Source organism: Ostrinia furnacalis, unplaced genomic scaffold, assembly GCF_004193835.3.
Source record: "Ostrinia furnacalis isolate ACB-3 unplaced genomic scaffold, ASM419383v2 OfSCF3022, whole genome shotgun sequence".
Lineage (NCBI taxonomy): Eukaryota > Metazoa > Arthropoda > Insecta > Lepidoptera > Crambidae > Ostrinia > Ostrinia furnacalis.
The window spans coordinates 80,280-103,460 of record NW_021133261.1 but is presented as its reverse complement, the minus strand read 5'-3'; the positions used below and the strand labels follow the sequence as shown (position 1 = coordinate 103,460).

The 23,181-nt window shown below is 37.5% G+C and overlaps 2 protein-coding genes across 5 annotated transcripts; one reads left to right on the top strand and one right to left on the bottom strand.

The window, feature by feature from the left end:
* The first annotated feature begins 1,125 nt into the window (after nucleotides 1–1,125).
* Nucleotides 1,126–8,697, top strand: LOC114357083 (putative serine protease K12H4.7). Of its 2 annotated transcripts, none has more exons than XM_028310537.1 (11): nucleotides 1,126–1,258; nucleotides 2,202–2,402; nucleotides 2,762–2,946; nucleotides 3,239–3,471; nucleotides 4,025–4,163; nucleotides 4,496–4,644; nucleotides 5,552–5,668; nucleotides 6,240–6,378; nucleotides 6,622–6,795; nucleotides 7,264–7,969; nucleotides 8,494–8,697. In XM_028310537.1, exons 1-10 carry the CDS (start codon nucleotides 1,256–1,258, stop codon nucleotides 7,367–7,369), a joined length of 1,446 nt encoding a protein of 481 aa, XP_028166338.1. In that variant the 5' UTR covers nucleotides 1,126–1,255; the 3' UTR covers nucleotides 7,370–7,969; nucleotides 8,494–8,697. The 2 variants fall into 2 exon arrangements, with proteins under 2 accessions (XP_028166338.1, XP_028166339.1); XM_028310538.1 differs by having other exon boundaries at nucleotides 7,264–7,974; nucleotides 8,494–8,691.
* Nucleotides 7,508–22,327, bottom strand: Sam-S (S-adenosylmethionine Synthetase). Of its 3 annotated transcripts, XM_028310539.1 has the most exons (12): nucleotides 22,157–22,326; nucleotides 20,706–21,039; nucleotides 20,271–20,348; nucleotides 20,069–20,191; nucleotides 19,358–19,470; nucleotides 18,725–18,868; nucleotides 17,132–17,218; nucleotides 16,761–16,892; nucleotides 12,116–12,298; nucleotides 9,532–9,665; nucleotides 8,495–9,238; nucleotides 7,508–7,977 (listed from the first exon to the last, which is right to left on the bottom strand). In XM_028310539.1, exons 2-11 carry the CDS (start codon nucleotides 20,818–20,820, stop codon nucleotides 9,133–9,135), a joined length of 1,215 nt encoding a protein of 404 aa, XP_028166340.1. In that variant the 5' UTR covers nucleotides 20,821–21,039; nucleotides 22,157–22,326; the 3' UTR covers nucleotides 7,508–7,977; nucleotides 8,495–9,132. The 3 variants fall into 3 exon arrangements, with proteins under 3 accessions (XP_028166340.1, XP_028166341.1, XP_028166342.1); XM_028310540.1 differs by lacking the exons at nucleotides 7,508–7,977; nucleotides 19,358–19,470 and adding an exon at nucleotides 19,807–19,919 and having other exon boundaries at nucleotides 8,761–9,238; nucleotides 22,157–22,327; XM_028310541.1 differs by lacking the exons at nucleotides 7,508–7,977; nucleotides 20,706–21,039; nucleotides 22,157–22,326 and adding an exon at nucleotides 20,550–20,570 and having other exon boundaries at nucleotides 8,761–9,238.
* Between the last annotated feature and the right edge of the window lie 854 nt (nucleotides 22,328–23,181).

Sequence of the window (23,181 nt, the reverse complement as noted above, 5' to 3'; positions counted from 1 at the left end):
GGAATCATTACTTTGTTACTATGAATATTTAATTTTATCTATAATTTATGTATTATTCTTAATAAGTGGAATTTAAGTTTATCTAGAGATATACAGTATATTTCTGTTTACTTGGTATGTAAAATTTTGATAACGCAAACAAATCGACGTGTTTAATGTTATAAGACCGCATTTTGTTTAATACAACCTCAATTTTAAGGTCTACAGGCATTTGAATCATATAGGCCTTATTCCGTGTAGGTGATTTAATAAAGCCAAAATCAGTGGTTTCGTAAATTGCTTATTTTGAATAGATTTAGTTAAAAATTGTGTAATTTTTTGTAATATTGCTAAAATTAAAGGATGGAAGAAGTTAATTAACCTTGTTTTTGTTGACTAGCGTTAATATTTATTGAAATATAAGCATTTAAAGTTAGGTAGGCCTTATTTGTATCAAGTACCTTAGTATCAAGTAAACGCATCAAAGCATGTTAAGCTTTTGTATGTGCCCAAACTAAGCTTTTACTGCACTCACATTTTCACAGCAACAAAACGGATTATAAACAAATATTATACTTATAGAACATCCATCCGATTTCAATCACGCGGGGAGTGAACCCGCGACCTCTAGCCTAATACGCCAGGATATACTAGGCCATGAGGGACTTCGCGTATTAGAATATAACCCGATTAAACGTAGATATTTGCGTTTAATTATCGTGTATAATACAAGCACATTATCTAGGAAATGTACTTTAGGAATAACGATAAAAAGATAATGATTGATAAAACACTTAATTTGAGGAGAGTCGTCTCTCATGGTTAAGAAAAAAGTTAAAATAAAATAATAATTAATGTAATAAATATGATTAACGTTGTAATGAACATTAGTAGGGATTCCTCGTCTGCTCAGGTTTTCAGTTTTGCTTTTAAATAACTAACTGTAATTATCTGACTATAATATCTAAATATCTTTTTGATTGGGTCCTACTTTGGTAGGAGTATTCGCTATCGGAAAGAGGTAGAGCTACCAGATTAATATTTAAGTCTTAGGCATCTTCATCTTCAAGTTCATACAGTTTTCCCTATTTCCTCTAAATACTTTAATCGAACTTGATAACGCATAACGAAGATAAGAAGTCCCATATTTTAATCTTTTAGTATTTTTTTACCTTTTGGACATCCAATTAAGTTAGATAATATTAATATTTGTGTGTAGTATTTAGGTGTAAATGAACATAAATAGTTATATAACTGTGTACCTGTTTTAAACAAAATGGTAAGCCTTTTTTTATCAAACGAAGACATTTTTTTAGGTAGGTGCCGGCTTAACTTAAAAATCACTAAAATTCAGATTCAATTACCGTTTTCCTTAAAATTGAAAGTACCTACTTAGTAACAAACAACATGATCTTATCAATGGTGTTTGCAACAAGTAGGTAATTTATTTGCCATTAGTATGTTAAGTACTTTTATTACCCTTTTTACATAGAATTACGGCCTGGAAAGTCAGAAAGTTACTTTTTCGACACTTTTTCCCTAAAGACAGTCACGTAGGTTGGTAGGTATCTCAACTTACCTATGGAAACAGTTATGGGTATCTAATTACCTAACTTAAATTAGTTAGGGATTACTATGAAGTACCTAAGCGACAATATTAAAGCTGTATTAATGAAAATACCTCCATCTTCCATTAAAAATTAAAATGAAGACTGCTCTACCGGTTTTGACGAAAAAAAATTATAAGTGCAAATGACCCTGATTATAAATCCGAATTTAGAAACAAAACGCGTTTTTAACACAAAAGACAAAGCACAAGATTTTTATCGTTACTGATTATTTTGAGATTCAAACAGCAATAAGACGGCTTCATCTAAATTCATTTATTGCATCTTGTTGTTTAACTTATAAATGATTAGGTACCTAACTAAAGTCACAAACTCAGAATACAGAACAAGTCACAAATAAGAGCCCTGTAATAGCACGGCAAATTAAATTAAGCAAGACACTATTATTGATTATAATTATTATACCTAATAGGTGTTGAAAATTAGTTGATTTGATCATAGCATCCTTAAATTAACAGATAATATAGCTACAAATAGCTACAGTATACAAGGTAAACATTTATTTTAGGGTTTATGTTCCTATTCCTAATTACTTAACGCCAAAATATACGTATTCAGAATTCTAAAAACTGTTTTGTTTATGAAAACTTTCAGCTATTCTTGGTGGCATGTCTGGCCACCCTCAGCCTCGCGTGGGCCGAGCCCCGTGTGATCGAGCCCCCTATCCGAGTGGACCTGCAACCCCCTGAAGAATTCAACTCAAGGGATGCTGTGGCAATGAATGACGTCATCACGTCCTGGATCACCATGCCCGTCGATCACTTTGATCCGCAAAATACTGACACTTTCGACATGGTTGGTTTATTTTTACACATTTTCAGGATAATTTATGACAATTAACGAATCGAATTGTAAATTCGATAACGACAGGTAGGAGTGTAGCACCTTGTCACTTTAAAGTGAAAATAACATTCCTTCGTTTTTAAGATATTCGTACGAACTGATTATTTTTAAAAGGCGAGTATTAATCATGACAGTGTGTGTACTTTAGAAACATTCTGAGGGGAAGTGCATTTAACTGTAACTAATTAACGGTTCTCTCCGTAGTCTGGAAGAAATCGCTTTTTAGGCGTAACACCGCCTTAATTGTGAGTAATTGTGACGTTATCAGTTCAGTGTGGTGTGCATTTAAAAATGTGTCAGTATGATTTCAGCGTTACATGTACAACGAAGAGTTCTTCGGGGGGCCCGGGTACCCAGTGTTCATACTTATAGGGGGAGAGTGGAACATTGCGCCCGGCTGGCTACGCGGGGGCAACATGTTCGAGATGGCGAGGGAGAATAGGGGATACCAGATTTACACTGAGCACCGATACTACGGAGAGACTTTGCCTTACCCGTAAGCTTTTTAATTACTTAGTTAAAGACTACTTATTTAGAGCTAGGGGAAAGAAGGTCTTGCTTTCTGTAACTTAACTTTAACGTCCAGCAGTGTATTGCCAGTCTGAAATGAAAATGATGATGTACCTACCTAAGTAGTGCTTCCAGTATCGACACTCGCATTTCACTTATTGAGTAAATTTTACATGTCGTAGTGGAACAGTTAGGAAAGTTGCTATTTAAATCTTGCAGGTACGGTGGTCACTATTCTTTTCACGAGCTTTTTAACTTATTATAATTTTATTATACAGGAACTTCACCGTTGAAAATCTCCGATTCCTGAACGTAGACCAAGCTTTGGCTGATCTAGCCTACTTTATCAGAGACCTCAAAACACAGCCAAGGTTTGCTGAAAGCAAGATTGTCATGTATGGTGGTTCTTATGCTGCCAACATGGCCCTATGGTTCAAACAACGGTACCCACATCTAGCTGTTGGTGTGGTAGCTTCGAGTGGGCCTATCAAGGCGGAAATTGACTTTACTGGTATGTTTTTAGTGTGACTAAGGTTAATTATTAAAATAATATTACATAATAGTTTTGTATGGGTATACCTACGATTGGTTTTCCCATGACATAAGCACACATAAGTTGCATCAGGAAATCGAACGCTTAATTAGACACCATGTATCTACAAATTAACCGCACGCGACTCCGACCATATAAATACATAATAGAGCTGTTATAAATGAATGACGAATGCAAATTATTCCAATTAATTACTCATTTCCATGAGGAAAGCCCAGGGGAAACGAGACAGATCCCCATTTTTGTACACAAACCGAGGGTTTCCTTAATCTTAGGTACCTGTGGTCATTGAGCGTACCTATTTTACGACGACTGGATAATCCACAGGTTAAACCAAAGTCGACCCAAGGCAGTTTTATTGCAAATTATTTGGTTCCTTCAATTAACCTTTTTTTTGGAGTAAAATCCAAGAGAATAAAGATTTTGGTTTATCCGCAATCGAAAGATATGACTCACGTTTGTTTAGTTTCTTTATACAAATTGATTAAGTTCCTTTGGGGATTAATTACAGGTTACTTGGAAGTCGTCCATGAAGCGTTCCTTTTGGAAGGTGGCGAGCAGTGCATGTCTATAATAAGACAGGGCATATCGGACACCGTGCAGGCGTTAGGGACTGAGGAGGGTAGGCGGCTGGTGGAATTTAACTATAGGTAAGTTTAGAACCTAACAAAATGAAGAATAAGTTCCTAAGCGGGTACTTACTTAAAAGTAATCGGCATCGGCATCATACAGGTTTGATGGGCGCTTGACATGGTGGTTCACGTTGCTCACGTATCTAAGTAACTGCAAGTTCAATTCCGTGTCAAAAAGCTACTTACTTATCTACTAATTTGTTTTAAAGTAATCATGGATGTCTACTTACAGTACCTACCGATTATACGGATTACACTTGTACTTACTCTATTTTCTTGGGGTCAGGTTAATTGATGTTTGCTTATTAAATCTAAGTGATAAATGAAATAAAACGTTACTTACGTTACAGAATGTGCTCGCCTCTAGTGGATTACAACGACGTGTACGAACTGGGTTACTTCTCTGGCTTCATCTCGTGGACGTTCTCCGGGGCGGTGCAGCAGGCGCGGCCTGGCACTCTCTCTGAGATCTGTCACAACTTTGTCAACAACGCTTATGGTCAGTTCCCTGTTCCGCTTTACACTGGAGAAAAGTCGAATAACTTAACTTCGAACTCCTCCTATGTTCTTACGCCCGTATTTACAAACATTACTATGAGGTCTCACCCGTCTCACAGTGCGCGTGGACGCACAGCGTGACACACGAACCAATCACAGAGCTCTCTCAATTCAACGCTGTGCGTTCGATTTGCTGCTTCACTTAAGCAAGCATCGTTGCGCGTTTAAGACAGTTTAACTTTCTCTCGGGACAAACTTGATCTTCACTGGTTGGGTTTTTATTTTTTTTATCTCACCTGATGGTAAGTGATGATCAGGCCGAAGGTGAAAGCGAGCTTCACCCGGAATCCTCAAACACGGAGGAACTGGCTATCTTACCTCTTACTGCCGGAACACAACAATGCTGTTAACATTGTTATTATGGCGACAGACTTAGGTAAGATGGGTAGCTATCAGGCAGACTTAGAACAAGCCCTACCACCAACCAAACCGAACAGAAAAATCTGTATCCACTGGGAATCGAACCCGGGACCTCTGCGTCTGAAGCAGGTGGTCTTACCACTAGACCACAGAGGCGGTTAAATGTATTGGTGGTCAAGCTGTAAATCCTGGCTACATTCAGAGTTGCAGCAGTGGGAAAAGTCCCGTGTCGTAAAGTTGAATGGTCAGTTCAATGGATAGACTAAAATAAGTTTAAACTGGATGACGTTAGTATTTTGCAGCTTTTTGGTGCTGAGATAACGGATTTTTTATCGTTTGTATTGTAACAACTGCGGTCACAATCGTAACCCTCATGGCTCAGTTCAATTCGCTTACTGGATTTGAGCTTTCAGCAAAGTATAGGTACCTACAAGTCTGATTGTAGTTATTTGTATAAATAAAGTACTTTAATAATAAACATTCGCCAGGTTCTACACCAATGGAACAGATTGGAGGATTCATCGCTCATAGACAGAACTTAGGAGGAAGTTGTTGGGGCATCCAGTATGCGGCGCTTATCAATACCTACAGCCAAAATACCAACTGTAAGTATGAGAAGTAATCTGGTAAGAACAATACTAAACAAACAATAAACTAATAATTCGAGACAGTATTTGTGGAGGTGACACTTTACTTCGTCAAGCAGAGCTTTTATGCGCTGGCATACTTAGGTAGGTATTTTACTATTAGGGTACTTAAATAAGTAGCATAATATAGTAAAGTTAAGCCACTATGAAATATGATCTTACTTTGAGTTTATTTGTTTCAATTAAAACGCCTGAATTTAAAATGAGTTTGGTGCCTGTTGTAAAATACAAAGCAAACTTACTTTTGAGATTTGCTTCGTAAATAAACCATACTTGTATTTTATTATGTGATATAAGGTTTAGGAAGGTTTTTGTGAAAGTTGAATTCAATAAATGTACCTACATGAGTAGTATAAAAAAACATACACCCGAATTGAGAACCTCCTTTTTTAAATCGGTTAAATATCAAAAGATACGCGAAATAGTTTTTGTTTTGAATGCCCTGACCAGATAATGTTGTCTATTTTCAGATATTTAAGATTTCATCTGTTGTTCTAGCGACCTTACATGAATTCATCATACATTACAGCTCGCGCGTGGTATTACCAGACGTGCACCGAGTACGGGTACTTCCAGACCGCGCCTCGCTCAGGCACCGTGTTCGACCCTCTGAGGTGGCTCACCGTCGACTTCTACGTCGATATTTGCAGAAGAGCGTTCAGTGAACAGTAAGTTAGCTTCAAATCTCAGTTAAGCTTAGGTTATACGAGTTTTAATTACAGATGAAAGAGCCAGGATAAACAGGAACTCAAGGGTAGCGTCAAAAAGTACGTAATAAGTAATAACGAACCTACGTGGCCTAGCTAAGTAGATCGCTACGTGTATGGAACTACGAGTAGTTATTCCCACAATCCGTTCCTTCTTTTCTTCCTTTAATTAAAATATTTGAAAGATTTTCTTCTCTTTTTCAGATTCGACGAGGAATTCGTGTTCGCCGCAGCCGATCGCGTGAATGAAGTTTACGGCGCTCTCAACCCTAACGTGAACAACACGATCAATATCCACGGCTACATCGATCCCTGGCGCGCGCTTGGGGTGTACGACAGAGACATTTCCGAGACCTCGCCTACTTATACAGTCCCAAGGTAGGTCTCAATGTGAGCAGTACCTAGCAACACTGGTCACATCACATGTTTTAGTTGTTGCAATAATCATGAAGGCGAGTGAGCTTTACATGTGTGGTGGCTCGCTACTGTTCGTTTTTCAAGTTTTGTTAGACATTACACTATCGTTATGTACATACACGTACACACACAAGTAAAGCTCACTCGCCGTCGTGAGTTGCAAGAACTATACCAAATAGGTATACTAAGTCCAGTGACTGCACAGGGGTGTCTAACTCTGCCAGGCAGAGATATCAACTGTGTGACACATCTTTGTCACCTTTGTCTTGTAAAAGTAATTGGGCAAAAAAAAACCTAGTTGAAATTAGTCCGTCATTTAGCCACCTGTTTTACGCTTTATCAAATGAAATGAAAAAGGCTTAAGCGCTCATGTGGAGGCCTGTGACTACGAAAAGTGTAACATAAGTCATGTTTTTTTTTCATTTTCAGAGCTTCGCATTGCTTTGACATGCAGAACTGGTTGACAACCGACACCATTCGTATGACGCACGCGCAACAAGCAGCCAGGAGGCACGTCGCAAGATGGTTGAATTGATTACTTCAAATTATTTAAATAGTTTAAAAATGTACACCTATTTAAAAGAAAAGGAGAAATAACAATAAAACACTTCTTTTACTCCCGACTTGCGTCAGGAACATAATTTATTAGTTTAAAATTACACAATCTGACAAATCGATAAATCCACAGAAGTCAATTAGAAACTTTTAACAGGTCGAAATTGAAACAGATCGAAAAATATAATCACAAAGTACTCAATGACCGCCTTACAAATAGATAAAACTCTAAGTTAATTCCTAATGTCATAACGTACGGTTAGCGTTAAACCTACCGGCGGAATTACAGTATCATTAAAACGGATTAAATGCACAGTGCACTACTCCCGCGGACGGGTCGGTGTGTTTTCAAAATGGCTCTTTTCCACTGGCTTCCTTTTCAGAAACACAACACAAATCGAGACGCGCGGGGGGCGCGGTGGAGATAAATTTACTAACGCATTATTTTACATCGTACGAGGCAGTTAACTGACACTTATCATCACAACTAAAATAGGAAGCAAAATCATTTAAGCCCCGCCCCTGCGCGCCGCACATTTGCAGTGAGCGAGGACGCGCGGCGACGCTGCACAGTGACAGTGTGCAGTAGGGTGGTCCTTATTCCTACGAAAAAAAATTTTTTTCTTATATTTTGCGGGGCACCACGTAATTTGAATATATACCATATGAAAGCAATTCATTATTATTTTTTTAATTTTTAAAAGACATTTAGGGGTCGCTACCAAGGTTTGAATTTTAAGTAAAAACACAGAATCAATTATTTTTAAGATATAAGAGTTTACTTGTTAGTATCTCGACGCGTCGGTACCATGGTCGGTATAGAAGAGGGGTTGAGGGGAGAAGGGGACAAGAAGTGATTGTCCATTCTATCTATGCGATGTTCATTTGTATGTAAAATGTGATATAAACACTAAAATAAAACATTTATGAAACCATGATTTAAGATCTTCAAAGCTTTTGTAAATATTTTGACAGCTGGTAGCGACCTCTAAATCTTAACCAAAAAAAAAACAAAAATAGCTAATTTCATATTTAGAGGTATATAATCGAATGAGAAAGTGCCCCGGGGAAAATTCAAAAGTCGAAAAATAAGGACCACCCTAGTTGCAGCGCTGTAATGTTCAGCACTGCACACACGCAGTGACCAGCACTGCACGCGGCAGCCGGCCGCCGCCGCGCGCGCTCGCTGCACTGTGACGCGACCGAGGAAGTAGTCTACTCTACCGCAAATCATAGCACTTACATCATAAAGCTCAAAGAACATTTCGAGATTGAGGACAGTCCATCGTTTAAGTGATTCGCGTAAAATAGAACTTTCAACATAATTGCAATCTAGCTCACTGGATAAAAATTCATACAGGTTTAAAAAAATAAAATTGTACAGGCAGTGTAATAAAATCACAAAATTCATCGCTTAAAATGGTGCTCTCGAACGATCGGACTGCCGTTTGAACCCCTGAACTAACTCAAATTCAGAAATGACGGCACCGTGTTAAACCTACGTGTCTAAACTAGTGAATACTTAACGATTACGGTGAATCTCGCGGATGCAACCGGGCGAATGTCATGTGGAGGCGAGACGCGGCAGTTCCACGGGCGAGATTCGCGCGGCGAAAACATTTATCGTGTACAGTCAGCGACAACATCTCGCGCCCTCGCTACAAAGACACACGTAGATTAAGTGTATTATTTATAACATACTGGTGGAATATTTACAATGTTCTAAGTATACGAAGTCCGAAGTCATTCTACGACCAGCGGCTTGGGGTTCTCCCATGGGAAGCCCTCGCGCCCGAAGTGGCCGTATGTACTCGTCTTCTGATAGATGGGCGCTCGCAGATTCAGTTCCCTGGAACAAAATATGTTTACGATAAATAATGTGCCCAGATATTGTTATTATGATTCGTTACAGTTTGTGTAAGGAGTTCGTATCTCACAATTTATGACTAACAAAAACTGGCATTAACATAGATGGATGACTAACGGCGAACATAACCGTTTCGATTTAGTTTTGACGAATGTGACGAATTGTGCGAAGCGCATAGGAACGTCGTAGAAAAGAATTAAAAACAGAAAAATTTCTCTCTAAATGTATGTGTTATGGTTCATTACATAAAATCCACTTTAAATATTTCAACTTACTTGACGATTTTGCCCGGCCGCAGGTCGAAGTTCTTCTTTACGATGGCGAGGAGCTCTTTCTGCCTCTTGTGGGATGTGCCGTAGTCGAACACGGAGATCGACAGCGGCTCGGCGACGCCGATAGCGTATGACACCTGCGGGCGAAACGCAACTTAGTTATTGTAATAATAAGGTTCACCTATACCGAAGTGCACAAGGGAGTGTGATGCTGTTTTATAGCCATCTATCGATTTGGTAATACTTTTGATGACTTGAAATAAAATAAATAAATCTACACTAATATTATAAAGAGGAAAACTTTGTTTGTTTGTTTGTTTAGTTGTAATGGATAGGCTCAAAAACTACTGGACCGATTTTAAAAATTCTTTCACCATTCGAAAGCTACATAACTCACGAGTAACATAGGCCTAATTTTATTTTGGAAAAAAATAGGGTCCCGTAAAATATTTGGGATTTTCATAAGACGTGGAAAAGCGCCATCTATCGTCATTGGTTAAAATCTTCTTGCGCCTGACAAACATTTTTGAGGTACGTAAATATTCATGAAGGCAAAGCTGTCAAACGCCATCTATCGACATCATTAGTAAATTAGTAACTAAATATTACATGCTATGAATAGCGCTGTTCGTAAATACCTAATTTTGAAAATTTAATAAATAAAGATATTTTATGTAATTAAACCATTCACTGTATGTACCTATTTGAATCATTCACTGTGTTTAAACGAGCAAATCAAAGTGTTAAAGAAGTTTGTATTGCAGTCCTCGGTTTTTAAAGTAAGAGACTTGAAAGTTTAAATGTTCGGTACATCGTGGTACTGTGTACACATCGGTTTGCCGACGATATTGTGGTCATGGCAGAATCGTTGGAAGATCTTGGCACAATGCTCGAAGACTTTAATCGATTTTCCCAACAGGTAGGCCTGAGGATGAACATGGACAAAACGAAGCTTATGTCGAATGTCCATGTTGCGCCCTAACCAGTTTCAGTTGGAAGCTCAATTCTCGAGATTGTCGACAAGTAGGTATGTCTACCTCGGACAAACGATCCAGCTAGGTAGGTCCAATTTCGAGAAGGAGGTCAATCGTCGAATCCAACTCGGCTAGGCAGCGTTCGGGAAACTACGCAACATCTTATCGTCCAAAATACCTCAATGCCTGAAGACTAGAGTGTATAACCAATGTGTGTTACCAGTGATAACTTATGGCTCGGAAACGTGGCCTCTCACTCTCACCTTATACAGAAGCTCAGTTCCACAGCGTGCTATGGAATGGGCTATGCTTGGTGTTTCTTTGCGAGATCGAATCAGAAATGTCCTCATTTCTGATCGTTATCTGATGATCCGTAAACGAACCAAAGTCGCTGACATAGCGACGGATTAGCAAGCTGAAGTGGCAATGGGCAGGGCTCATAGTACGCAGAACTGATGGCCGATGGGGCAGAATGGTTCTGGAATGGAGGCCGCGTACCGGAAAACGTAGCGTGGAACTTCCACCTACAAGGTGGACCGACGACATCGTAAAGGTAGCAGGGAAGCGCTGGACGCAGGCCGCTTCCAATCGATCAACATAGAAAGCATTGGGGGAGGCCTATTTTCAGCAGTGGACGTCCTATGGCTGAAATGATGGTGGTGGTGGTGGTACATATGTATACTGAAAATGTATCATTAGAAATCAACTACTGGGCCTAAGGAGATAAAAGGAGGGTTGGAAGTTTATATTATGAAAGTCCTATGTGTTTAAAGTAAGAGAGTTGAAATTTAAAATGTATGCGCTATAGGTGCTAAGAGCGGATTTTACGAAACTCCACCCCTAATGGAGTAAAACGAGGTCCACGCGTACGAAGTCGCGGGCGGCCGCTAGTACTCAATAATATTATGGCGCAATGGCTTCAGTCAATTTATCAGGAACGAAAACAGTATCCATAGCGTAATGAAAGTAGCGCATTCATAATACTAGGGATATCGTAACTATTTGCGAGATTAACTACATTATAAATATTATAATTAATCAATCATCTGATATCATCATAATCATGGTCTCTATACAGAGGCACATCCCATTATCAGAGGCAAATGGAGGATTTGGCCTGCATTCTTCAAGCTCTATTCATGTAGATTATGACCTTTCGTTGTCTGATATGAGATAACGGGGCTATTCCCACCTCTCGTTCCCAACCGCTGCAACTCCGTGTAGCAGGATATACAGCTTGATCGCCAATAAAAACCCAACCAGTGAAGGTCAACTTTGTCCCAGGGGAAAGTTGTATGATGAGGTAGCAACATAAAGTTAATATTCCTTCGTAATAGAGCAACAATCACGATCTGTCAAACGAAACTGATTTTGGATGACACTGGATATCATTTTGTGTCAGTGTCAGGATTATTTCACTGTTTTGTACAAAAAGACGAGTCGCCGAGCACGTAGAATTTCGTCCAATGACCCCAAGCTACCCATCCTTATCACTCGCGCGTAATTAAATCGCTGTCGCAACTATGCGACGGGCGGCCGCAGTGAGTGTGCTCGGCGACCGGACTTTAGGCGTAATAACTGTATGGGTAGAAATATAGGTATTTACTATTTACCTGAACCATGCAGCGACGGCAGAGGCCGGCCTTGACGAGCGACTTGGCGACCCAGCGCGCGGCGTAGGCGGCGGAGCGGTCCACCTTCGTGAAGTCTTTGCCCGAGAAGGCGCCACCGCCGTGCGCGCCCCACCCGCCATATGTGTCGACGATGATCTTGCGGCCTGTCAGGCCCGCGTCGGACTGGAAACACAACACTAGTTATAGCAGGAGCCCGATTACGGTAATTTTTAACGTCAACAATCCAGACACGCTTCTCGATTCTGCGATACGATTGGTCGTTCAACAGCGTACGTCAGCTGTTTTGACCAATCGTATCGCAGAATCAGAAACGCGTCTGGATTGTAGACGTTAAAAGTTACCGTAATCGGGGCTCTGGCCTGTTCATCTCCGCGAGTTTACATCGAAAACAAAACACGCACGATGGCCCCCTACAGGATTCCTATTCGACAAGGCCTCACATACGAGCGAGCATTGACTCACGCACGCGTATTCTTGTGTATGATGGAAAAAAATGAAGAAAATGGTGTACTAAATACTGTGCAGTATTTAACTTCCTAAATAATAATAAAAACACAGAATGTACTTTTTTAAGTTGCCTGAAGACATTGAGAGGTAAATAAGTATAGTCTATCCAATATAGCTTGATTAGAATGACAGCTGTCATCAAAAGTAACGACATAACTTTGTAGTAGCGATCAATGAGAGCTAAATATTGGCGGACAAGAAATAATTCACGTCTGACCTACAAACAATAATATTTTCGACGACAGTGCTTCCAATAAAAATGATAATTTCGTGTAAATGCAGCGTTAAATTACACCAATAAGTAGTAATTCGAAATTATAAAAATCAAGCTAGAGTATTAACGACGTCTCTACAAGGTTATCTCGAGTTACAAAAATGTTAGTGTTGGAGCATATCGACAAATGGCATATTAAATTAAAACCATGGGGTCCAAGCGCTCGTTCCTCTTATAAGGAACTGGCAAAGAGGCTCACCGAGGTGACCGGTGATCAAAAGGCTGGCAGCTATTTCGCCCAGAGAATTAGCCTGGCCATTCAACGTGGCAATGCTGCCAGCCTTTTGGGCACCATTCCTGACTGCGGCGCTGGGGGTGAAGTATTTTTTATTTTGTAAATAGTTTTGATCATTAGTAATTTTAAAATTTTAGTTTTTAAGTCATTTTAATTTAAAACTTTTTTTTTAACATATTCAACAAATTTTTTTTCTAACTAATTTTTTAACATATTTAAGTCAAATTATATATATACGTTTTTCTAAATGTTCACTATTAAAAACCAAAAAACATTTCATTCTTAAATAATCAAACATCGGAAATCAATCACCGGTAATTTTTTGGGTATTCATAGCACCGTTGCTCTAGAAGAGATGCCGACCGCCCTCTAGCGAGAGGAAAAAACCACTGAAGAACACTGATGATAATGACTACGACTTAGGTTGTACACCCTTGACATGAATTTTAAATTTTACTGTCTTTAAATTTAAATCATAATTGTCATTTTTATGAATAAAGATATATGAAGAAAAATTGGGTGCATTTTTTCATATCATTTTTTTGAAAACTTATCGATACATCTATGTGAACCGTACGAAACATACCCATCACTAGTCACATTCGTTTGACAGCCGTCATTCTAATCAAGCTATATTGGATAGACTATAATTATTATTATTCATGATAATTCATGCTAAATCATGTATTTCCTCCGCTATTTTCTGCAGTTTGGCACCTCACGTCACATCATTTTACTGAAGTCAGCCGAAGCTATACTTCGGCGTAGTACCGATCACTGACGTTTGTCAACAAAATGATACTTGACTCTTGAGACAAGCTAAATTTACACCACATTGTTAATGACATTGAGCATACATTTTTTTAAATACCTTCGCGAAGTAAAACTTCTGTACGTAGTACTTATTATTATTCTGTAGTTGGTTATAGGCAGAGTAAATACAAATGAGTAGGTCATCTTCATAGAAACGCACCGAGCGCGGTTTGTATGTGAGCGCGCCAATACGTATGCGGCGCGCACGCACACACTGACAAAATTCGGCGCAACACCCCGCTAATCCACGCTAAATTTTGTCAGTGTGTGCGTGCGCGCCGCATACGTATTGGCGTGCTCATATACAAACTGCGTACGGTGCGTTTCTATAAAGATGACCTACTCATTTGTATTTACTCTGTTATAGGGGATGATCGAGTGGATAAAGCTTCAACCACACAAACGCGTGATCAACAGCCAATGACAGGTCAAGTGAACTGTCATAGGTAAGAGCCTCTTAATAACCACACAAATTAATCCCAACTTCCCAACTAATATTATAAATGCGAAAGTAACTCTGTCTGTCTGTCTGTCTGTTACGCTTTCCCGCTTAAACCTCGCAACCGATTTTGATGAAATTTGGCATAGAGATAGTTTGAGTCCCGGGAAAGAACATAGGATAGTTTTTATCCCGGTTTTTGAAACAGGGACGCGCGCGATAAAGTTTTTCTGTGACAGACAAAATTCCACGCGGGCGAAGCCGCGGGCGGAAAGCTAGTGTTGAATAAATGAGGTTGGCCTGACATTTGAATGAGAGCGGTCTAGTGATGGAGTCTCTGATCATGGGTTCGATTCTCAGGTGGCTAAAATAAACTGTTTATTTTTACAAAATACAAATACGTCCAACAGTTTGGCAGTTTTGCTTTACCTCAGTTGACAAAACTAGCATGAGTCTGTATATTTCATGTTAACTTGATTAAGGCAGTATAAAATCTGCAGTATAATATTATTGAATGCAATAAAAACCGTAAAAATAATAAAAAATCGTATTATTTATGTTTCTGTCAAATCAATTTACATGCTTAAATCACCGTCATAGCATACAACGAAAGCATATTTATTATGTAACATGGTAACAAGACTTCTGGTAGTAACATATACTTTATTCTACTGATTGATAACTGTAGCACCATGTTATTAAAATCATTATTTGTTTGGGAGTTTGGGTCTAGACGCCGCTGTTTAATAATAGTACAAACGACAGTACGTCAAGCTAAATACGTACTATCGGGGACTCTTCCGCCTGACCACTTTGTAGAAATTTTAGCGTAAGCGCATCGCTCCGGTCACGTGCTCACCGCGTCTCTAATTGGTTACGCATTTTACTATATTTTTACTACGACCAATAAGAGACAATCAGGGCTTAGGTTGCAATACGAAATACCATTGTGCACTTTATTGTCATACGGTTAAGGTTTAAAACGAAATGTTTCTTTTTCTTCAATCTTTCTTAGTTTTAGGCTGAGTTGCACCACCTAACTTTGACCGTAACTATAACGGTAACCGGTCCTTTTTGTATGGAGTTTGACAGAATTTTGACGTTTGTTAAAGTTAAAGTAAGATGGTGCAACTCAGCCTTAGAATTTTAATAATAGAATTTGGTTACAAACAAATAGATATGTATTTTTTTTAATATTGTGTTTTTATACGAGGTCTGTCTGCTTTTTGCTTTGGCGATCTGTCGACATATTCTCTCCTTTGTTTTTTTGTGAAGTTTCGTGATCAATAACCGATTGATTTGTGTTGACCCGTGCTAGTAATTGGACTGTTTGATTGCCTTTTTATTGACCTCCGCTCGATTACTGAACCATGCCTCTCAAAATAATTCTTATATTTACTTACAAACTTATCTATACATTGTTAACTGTTTAAGTATTATTTAGTTTGAAGTTTAATTGTTATTGATTTAAGACCTTGTGTAAAGACACTTAATGTGCAATAAAAAATTGAATTTGAAATAAAACTAACTTAATATTATAATATTTACGATAACCAATTACCTGGATGTGAGATGTTCCGTTTTAAAGATAAGTGTTTCTTTAAAACGGAAAACAAAATATGCATTAAAAATAAATAGAAACCTATTATAAGTTTTTATTTACATTCAAGGATTTAAGAAAGTTATAGCCAGATCTTACAATAATTGTTTTTAAGCCACAAATATTCCTTAACACTTTACTAATTAATTCAATAACATATTGTTTAAATAAGTTCCGAATAAATTAAATACCTATTAAATAAGTAAAATTCGAAAGCAACTGTATGATTTTGTATTTCTCGCCCTAACTAGCTAAACATGAGATTTACACTCACAATACCAACAATAATTGTAGAAAGGGCTACTTTTTTCTCGGGAAATTGCATAGTTACCTCGGAATGTGCGATAGCAATTTTGTGACCCGAGCGGGCAATCGCTAGTTCAAATTTTACACGAAGCCTCATATAATATTTTGTAGCGATTCTTTATTGGGTTTCAAATTGACTAAAATGCGACGTTGCCAAACGAGCGCTACGGATGCGGGTAATAAGCAATACTCAATCCTAATTGCTTTACATAGAGCTTGGTTTGCTAGGGCAAACATCTACAGTGGTGCGCCGACGCTGCTTAGACCCGAAATATGAATGAACGGGGGCGGAGCATAATCGAGCGTGTGTGTGCAAACAATTTAGGCCCTTAAGGTGTCAAGGCGTTCGAGTCCCCGATAGTACCTTATATTGTTGTAATATAAGTGCTATTTTGCAACAAAAATGTATAGACTGTACAAAGGATTTTTATTTATTATTATTTTACTAACCTGAGGTCCACCAATAATGAAGAGTCCACATGGATTGATGTGGATCACAGTTTTGTCATCCAGATACTGTGCGGGAATCACCTCCTTGATTACTTTTTCTTTGATTTCTTCGCGCAATGTCTCCAGTGTGATCTGATAATAAAAACAAATTAAAAAGATGAGACATTTAGAAATTTATCTTGTATAATATGTTGAAAAATATGATTTTGCAGTATTTTTTGCATATTTATTTATTTTATAATTTTATGAACATGGAAGTGGCTGCATTATGTAAATTAAGCCTTAATTTTTTTTCTTTGAATTAAATAAAAAATTTAAGCTATTGTCAATAAAAATTTGAAATTGATTAAAAGTTATCAATTAAAAATTACCTTCTCAGAGTGCTGAAGAGAAACCACAACTGTGTGTACCCTTTGTGGCACGGTGGCGCCACCAACAAAGTTATATTCGCATGTCACCTGGAAGTAATTGAAAAACACAAGTTAAAAACATATAATTTAGTAATTTAAATATACAACCAACTTAATGATACTTTAACTTTTCATCTATTAAAATGTTTTAAAGATACTTATAATAAATAAACATAATGCAAATGTCATGAGTAAGCATATACATTAGATTATACATAACAAAGAAGCAGGAAAATTGTTTGATTTCAGAGAAAAAATCTTCATAGATTTTCCGATGAATCATTCCGAAGCGCGCCTACTAGCACGATTGTGTAATTAAAAAGGTGTGTAAATAATGCTAGTGTAGTTTTTCTCTTTCTTTCTTTTATTTGTACTTTATTGACTTGATATTCAGATATGTCAGTGTGACCATTTTTATTATTGTGATTTAGTTATATTACTGATTTATCAATAATAATAAATACCGTCAGTAAATATTCTGCTTAGAGCAAAGTTTCACGCAAATTCGTTCCATTGAAACAATTGCGAAATTTAACAAGTCCAATCAGACTGTGTGTGGTTGAGCAGTCCTTATGAGCTGGCTCAAATGTCGCAGACAGCCGTTTGTCTGTTGCTGCGCACGGAACAATTGATACCCGCTGACGATCACATTGCGTAACACGATCTTCCAGTTTGATGATTATAATTAAAACCTAAAACCACATGGGAAACAAAAAGTGCTGCACCCTATATTTTTTACTGAACATGCTCATTTCATTTTATCTTGGCTAATCAGCTTTTTAATTGAATATGTTATTAATCTTACATGGATCTACTGTAAACAAACAGATGATAGGCAGTGTTAGATTACAAGGTTAAGTTATCTTTGAAATGTACACATGTATTTTAAATAATCTGCATTTTAATGTTTCCCTAATCTTGAGCAACGAGTTCTGATTTAGAGTTTAAATGCTGAATGATATTAATAGGCATGCCATAATATTCATGATATGTAATTTTTAATGTGACAGATAAACTATAAGTTTTTTCCTAGTTCAAGGGTCATGAGATAATAATTTGTTGCTAAAACTTTAAAGAAATGTACAATATAAAATTACGACACAAACAATTTTAACGTGGTCAATCGTTGTGACCCAAAACTGATAACAGTGATTTAAACAGCACAGAAAAAATATGACAGATTTGTGACTCATGATGTAATTTAATATAATATTAATAATAATATCTTTATCAAAGCATAGCTGTACTATGGCAACTAGATAGTTAAATGGAACCATACACAACTTTATTACAGAATTTATACAAATACTAGCTTTCCGCCCGCGGCTTCGCCCGCGTGGAATTTTGTCTGTCACAGAAAAACTTTATTGCGCGCGTCCCTGTTTCAAAAACCGGGATAAAAACTATCCTATGTTCTTTCCCGGGACTCAACCTATCTCTATGCCAAATTTCATCAAAATCGGTTGCGAGGTTTAAGCGGGAAAGCGTAACAGACAGACAGACAGACAGACAGACAGAGTTACTTTCGCATTTATAATATTAGTTGGGATTTACCTGAGTCTTGGAGTCTGGACGGGCCCACCAGAATTCACCATTTCGCCTGAGTTCAGCAATTTTCTGGTTTAGTCTGTGTGCTAGGACCACTGTCAGGGGCATGCATTCTTCTGTTTCATCAGTGGCATAGCCAAACATCAAACCCTGAAAAACAAAAGAGGTTTGAACAGAACTTTACTTAATTTTACTTTTAAAATTGGCCTGCCCCCCTAGACAAAACGCACTTGTTGATCGAATCGAAAATCGAATCCGTCAAAACTCCATACAAAAAAGGGGCTTTTCAACCACTTTTCGACTGGTTTGCGATTATAATTTGCACTTTGTCTAGACCCACTGGTTAGTCATAAATCATACAAACTATGGAAACATTCAGAAGAAATTATTGAAATTTTAGAATTAACAAATTTCACAAAACAGCTTTTGAAGTTAAACATAAACTCGTGGTTTTGATATGATTATAACTTTAATAAATTCAAATCATCAATTATCATAAACATGTCAAAAAGTACTTATTAGTTTATTACTTTTCATGGCACTTTTAGGAAAGCTTAAGCATTAGCTGATTTCATGGTTTAGGTTTGTACCCATGATATTTTATTAGTTGGTTTAAATGAGCAGGAAGGGGTTACGTACCTGATCACCAGCTCCTACTTCTTCATCATTTCTGTTCTCATGCACGCCTGCAGCAATGTTTGGTGACTGTTGGGCCAGCGCAAGCATCACACAGCAAGTCTTGTAATCGAACCCTGGTCCCAACATGCACATTATTAACGTGATGAATGATTATGTATCTATTCATTATCATGATAAGTATCATCCCTAATTATTTTCTTTTCAATACTGCCTAATTTATTTAAAGTCATGAAGTGAAATAGGGTAATTTGCACTTAGAGTTGAAACCAGGATGCAGATGATTTTAGGTCAATAAAGAGCCAAATAAGAAATTTTGAAATGAGTAACCCATAGTATGATATTAATTTTGAAAATTTCTCATGAGTAACATGCAATGTGAATCCCAATTTTGGTTTTTCCCCATTTGGAAACCGTTTATATCGTGCAGCAGGCTTTCTGATTTTCTATACCTGATCTCCGGCCCCAATATCTAGTTCTTCACGGGCCTGATACACCCCGTCAGCTATGTTTGGACTTTGTTCTTCAATTGCCACTAATAAGTTTAGTGTACGCCAATCAAAACCTAATGTGTGTGGAACAATATTTTTCTATTACTACAAGAGAGGTTACAAAATTCAGACAGAGTTAAATCTAGTTTTCAGTGCTTGGCTGCAGGCCAGCTGACTGTTTACTAATAGTAACTAGTTAACGATTTCAAGGATTTAGGCTTACCTTTAGAAGAGTCATCATATCCAATGTGCTTTACTGTATCCCTCACAACCTTCTGGTAGTCAACATTGGCTTTTGAGGTAATTTCACCGCATAGTAAGACCATGCCAGTCTTTGTGACGGTTTCTGTTGACAAAACAAAGTGTTCACTTTTTGCTCTTTCACTAAACACATGTCACCAACCAAGGGAAGATTTAGCACTCACCGCATGCAACTTTAGCGTCGGGATCCTGTCTCAGATGTGCGTCGAGAATAGCATCACTAATTTGATCGCACATTTTGTCTGAAAGAAATAGTGCAATTGATTAAATATCCCCCGGTATGAACACATTCCATTTTCACAAAATGTTAAGAATTTCATCACTGTTTGACTCCGACCACGTGTAGTGATTATTTTGAAACTGGATTGTATGGCTAAATGGTCGTATGATGTAACAAAACATCAATAATTGCGCGGGTTACTTGTATTGCAACGTTGTCGTACGTTTTGCTTATTATCACCATGTTTTTTCTGAGTAGCAGGTTTTCATGCTACGAAGAGTCAAGTTTTGGTAGATGAGTTAAATCTACGCACATGTCTGAGGCGGCCATTTTTCGAATCGCACACCTCCTGCACCGAGTAGATTAGAGGAAAACTAACCTGGATGTCCCTCGCCGACTGATTCAGATGTGAACAGAAACACTGATCCATCTTCCATGTCAAAACTGTGTCCATTTGTTTTAGCATATCCATTCATTTTTGATGTCTCCGGCATTCTGAATTAGAGTTAGCTCACTAAAATAACCCGGTAAGAGTCCCCCTGAATTAACACTGTGGAAAAGAGGTCCGGCGTGAGTTTGCGCTGATATTTATAAGGTTGGAGAGACGTCGCAAAACTGTGGATATTAGCCAATCGGAAGCGAGGTTGACTTCAGCCGCTATCGAATTCGAGCACAGCTATTGGTCAAAATCGTATGTTTTGATTTTGTTGTACCTGAAAAGGATACGTAATTTAGAGCCGCCAAGTTTTAAACTAGGTTATTGAACGTAATCTCAAATGGCTAGTGTGACGATAAAGTGGAAATAAAATACATAGGTTGCGTGATAAATAGTGATGTCATTACATTGACGCATTACACAGTACACAGGAAATCTCAATAATGCGCACGCAATTTTACAATAAATCTTAGATTAATTGTAATTAAAGTTTTATTAATCTAAGCAATAAATAAAATCAATCGTCGCGATGTTGTGACGTTTTTACAAAGAATAGCGAAATTTGACATTTTGTTTTTTTTTTACTTTTGGGTTTACACAGGCAGCAAAGGCGTTAACTAAAGAAAGTCATCAACAATTTAATAAAGGCAATGCTTATTTTTTCCTAAATAAATATCGCCTGTTACTGTATTTCCTTTAATTCTGTAAAGATCAACTCCATTTTTAGGGTTCCGTAGCCAAAATGGCAAAAACGGAACCCTTATAGTTTCGTCATGTCCGTCTGTCCGTCTGTCCGTCTGTCCGTCTGTCCGTCTGTCACAGCCGATTTACTCGGAAACTATAAGTACTACAGTGATGAAATTTGATGGGAATATGTGTTGTATGAACCGCTACAAAATTATGACACTAAATAGTAAAAAAAAGAATTGGGGGTGGGGCCCCCCATACATGTAACTGAGGGATGAAAATTTTTTTTCGATGTACATACCCGTGTGGGGTATCAATGGAAAGGTCTTTTAAAATGATATAAAGTTTTCTAAAAAACATTTTTCTTAAAGTGAACGGTTTTTGAGATATCAGCTCTCAAAGTCGTAAAAAGTATGTCCCCCCCCCTCTATTTTTATAACTACGGGGTATAAAATTCTAAAAAAAATAGAGGTGATGCATGCTAATTAACTCTTTCAACGATTTTTGGTTTGATCAAAGTATCTCTTATAGTTTTTGAGATAGGTTGATTAAATTGACATAATAAGTTTATTATATTTGCTGCTACGGAACCCTTTGTGCGCGAGCCCGACTCGCACTTGGCCGGTTTTGTTTATATTAAAATAGCATAAAAATATAAAAACAACAAAATGTTTAATTATTAAAATAAAAGAAATAATCAAATCTACCTTTACACACTCGTATGCTTCTGTTTTTAACTCAAATTAAGTATTAATTCAAGTTATCTAGCTATATTTTCACTATCACTTATGTCCACTGTTCCGCACTTATGAAAAGGATTTCAAAGTTGCACTGCACATTCAGCGGTTGCTGTTGCTCGGGATAAACTGAGAATTGAGATGCCTTTTAGGTAATACATATACTGAGATACTTTACGCAGCGGGTAGATTGTGATGTGTCATTCGCCGATTGATATTAAAACATAGTCCAGGGGCTCGGTTAAAAAATAAAATGCATACCAATATGATTAGTATCTATTAAAGCACAAATTGAAAGTAGGTCGTCGTAGGTAGTAGTAACATAGAATCAGTGATAATTTTACCAATAAATAAAACAAATATCACCTAAGTGTCATAATTATACAAATAAAGGCTAAAAGATTGTTTTTTCTACTGTAGCTTTCGTCGAGTTATTCTACTCTTCTAAAATTACCTTACACTTACCATATAGTACTAAAGTAGTGCCCTTACGTAGAATTGAAATTTGATAACATTTCGATCTACTTATAACAAGTAAACTTCTTTGCCTAACAGACTACCCTACGTTACCTACCCTACCTACTTAATGTTACCCACGTTATTCAATCACTACATGGACGGTAGGTATTAGATAAGTAACAAGCAAGAGAAGTAGGTCAATATTAATAGTAACTAAATTATGTAAGTAGGTTTGTTTTTTAAATGCGATAATAATGGTCACTAAGAAAGATTAAAAAACTCGAGGTCCCTGGACTTTTACTTGAATATGAACGTCATGGTAATTAATTATTGTATTTTAATTAATTTTATATTCCGGGCCTTGGGATATCACGCGCCAGTACGTAAGTAGGTATGAGGTATCCCTAGGTCTCAGACAGCAATAAATAAATGGGATCAAAGTTTTCATTTGTCTGATCGTCATATCGTTAAGTTATAAGGTAGGTAAAATCTTTTTACACTTGAATTTCTTGACTGTCTAAGGTTTGTTTGGTCTC

Bases quoted from the DNA above. Each gene is read 5' to 3' on its own strand.
- Sam-S (XM_028310540.1), bottom strand. From the start codon at position 20,820: ATGCCGGAGACATCAAAAATGAATGGATATGCTAAAACAAATGGACAC. The intron at 19,920-20,068 runs GTAAGCCTAAAT...CACACACATTAG, and splicing joins ATATGATGACTCTTCTAAAG to GTTTTGATTGGCGTACACTA. The intron at 12,299-16,760 runs GTTAGTAAAATA...TTGTGTTTCCAG, and splicing joins TCATTATTGGTGGACCTCAG to TCCGACGCGGGCCTGACAGG.
- LOC114357083 (XM_028310537.1), top strand. The intron at 2,403-2,761 runs GTTGGTTTATTT...GTATGATTTCAG, and splicing joins ATACTGACACTTTCGACATG to CGTTACATGTACAACGAAGA. The intron at 2,947-3,238 runs GTAAGCTTTTTA...TTTATTATACAG, and splicing joins GGAGAGACTTTGCCTTACCC to GAACTTCACCGTTGAAAATC.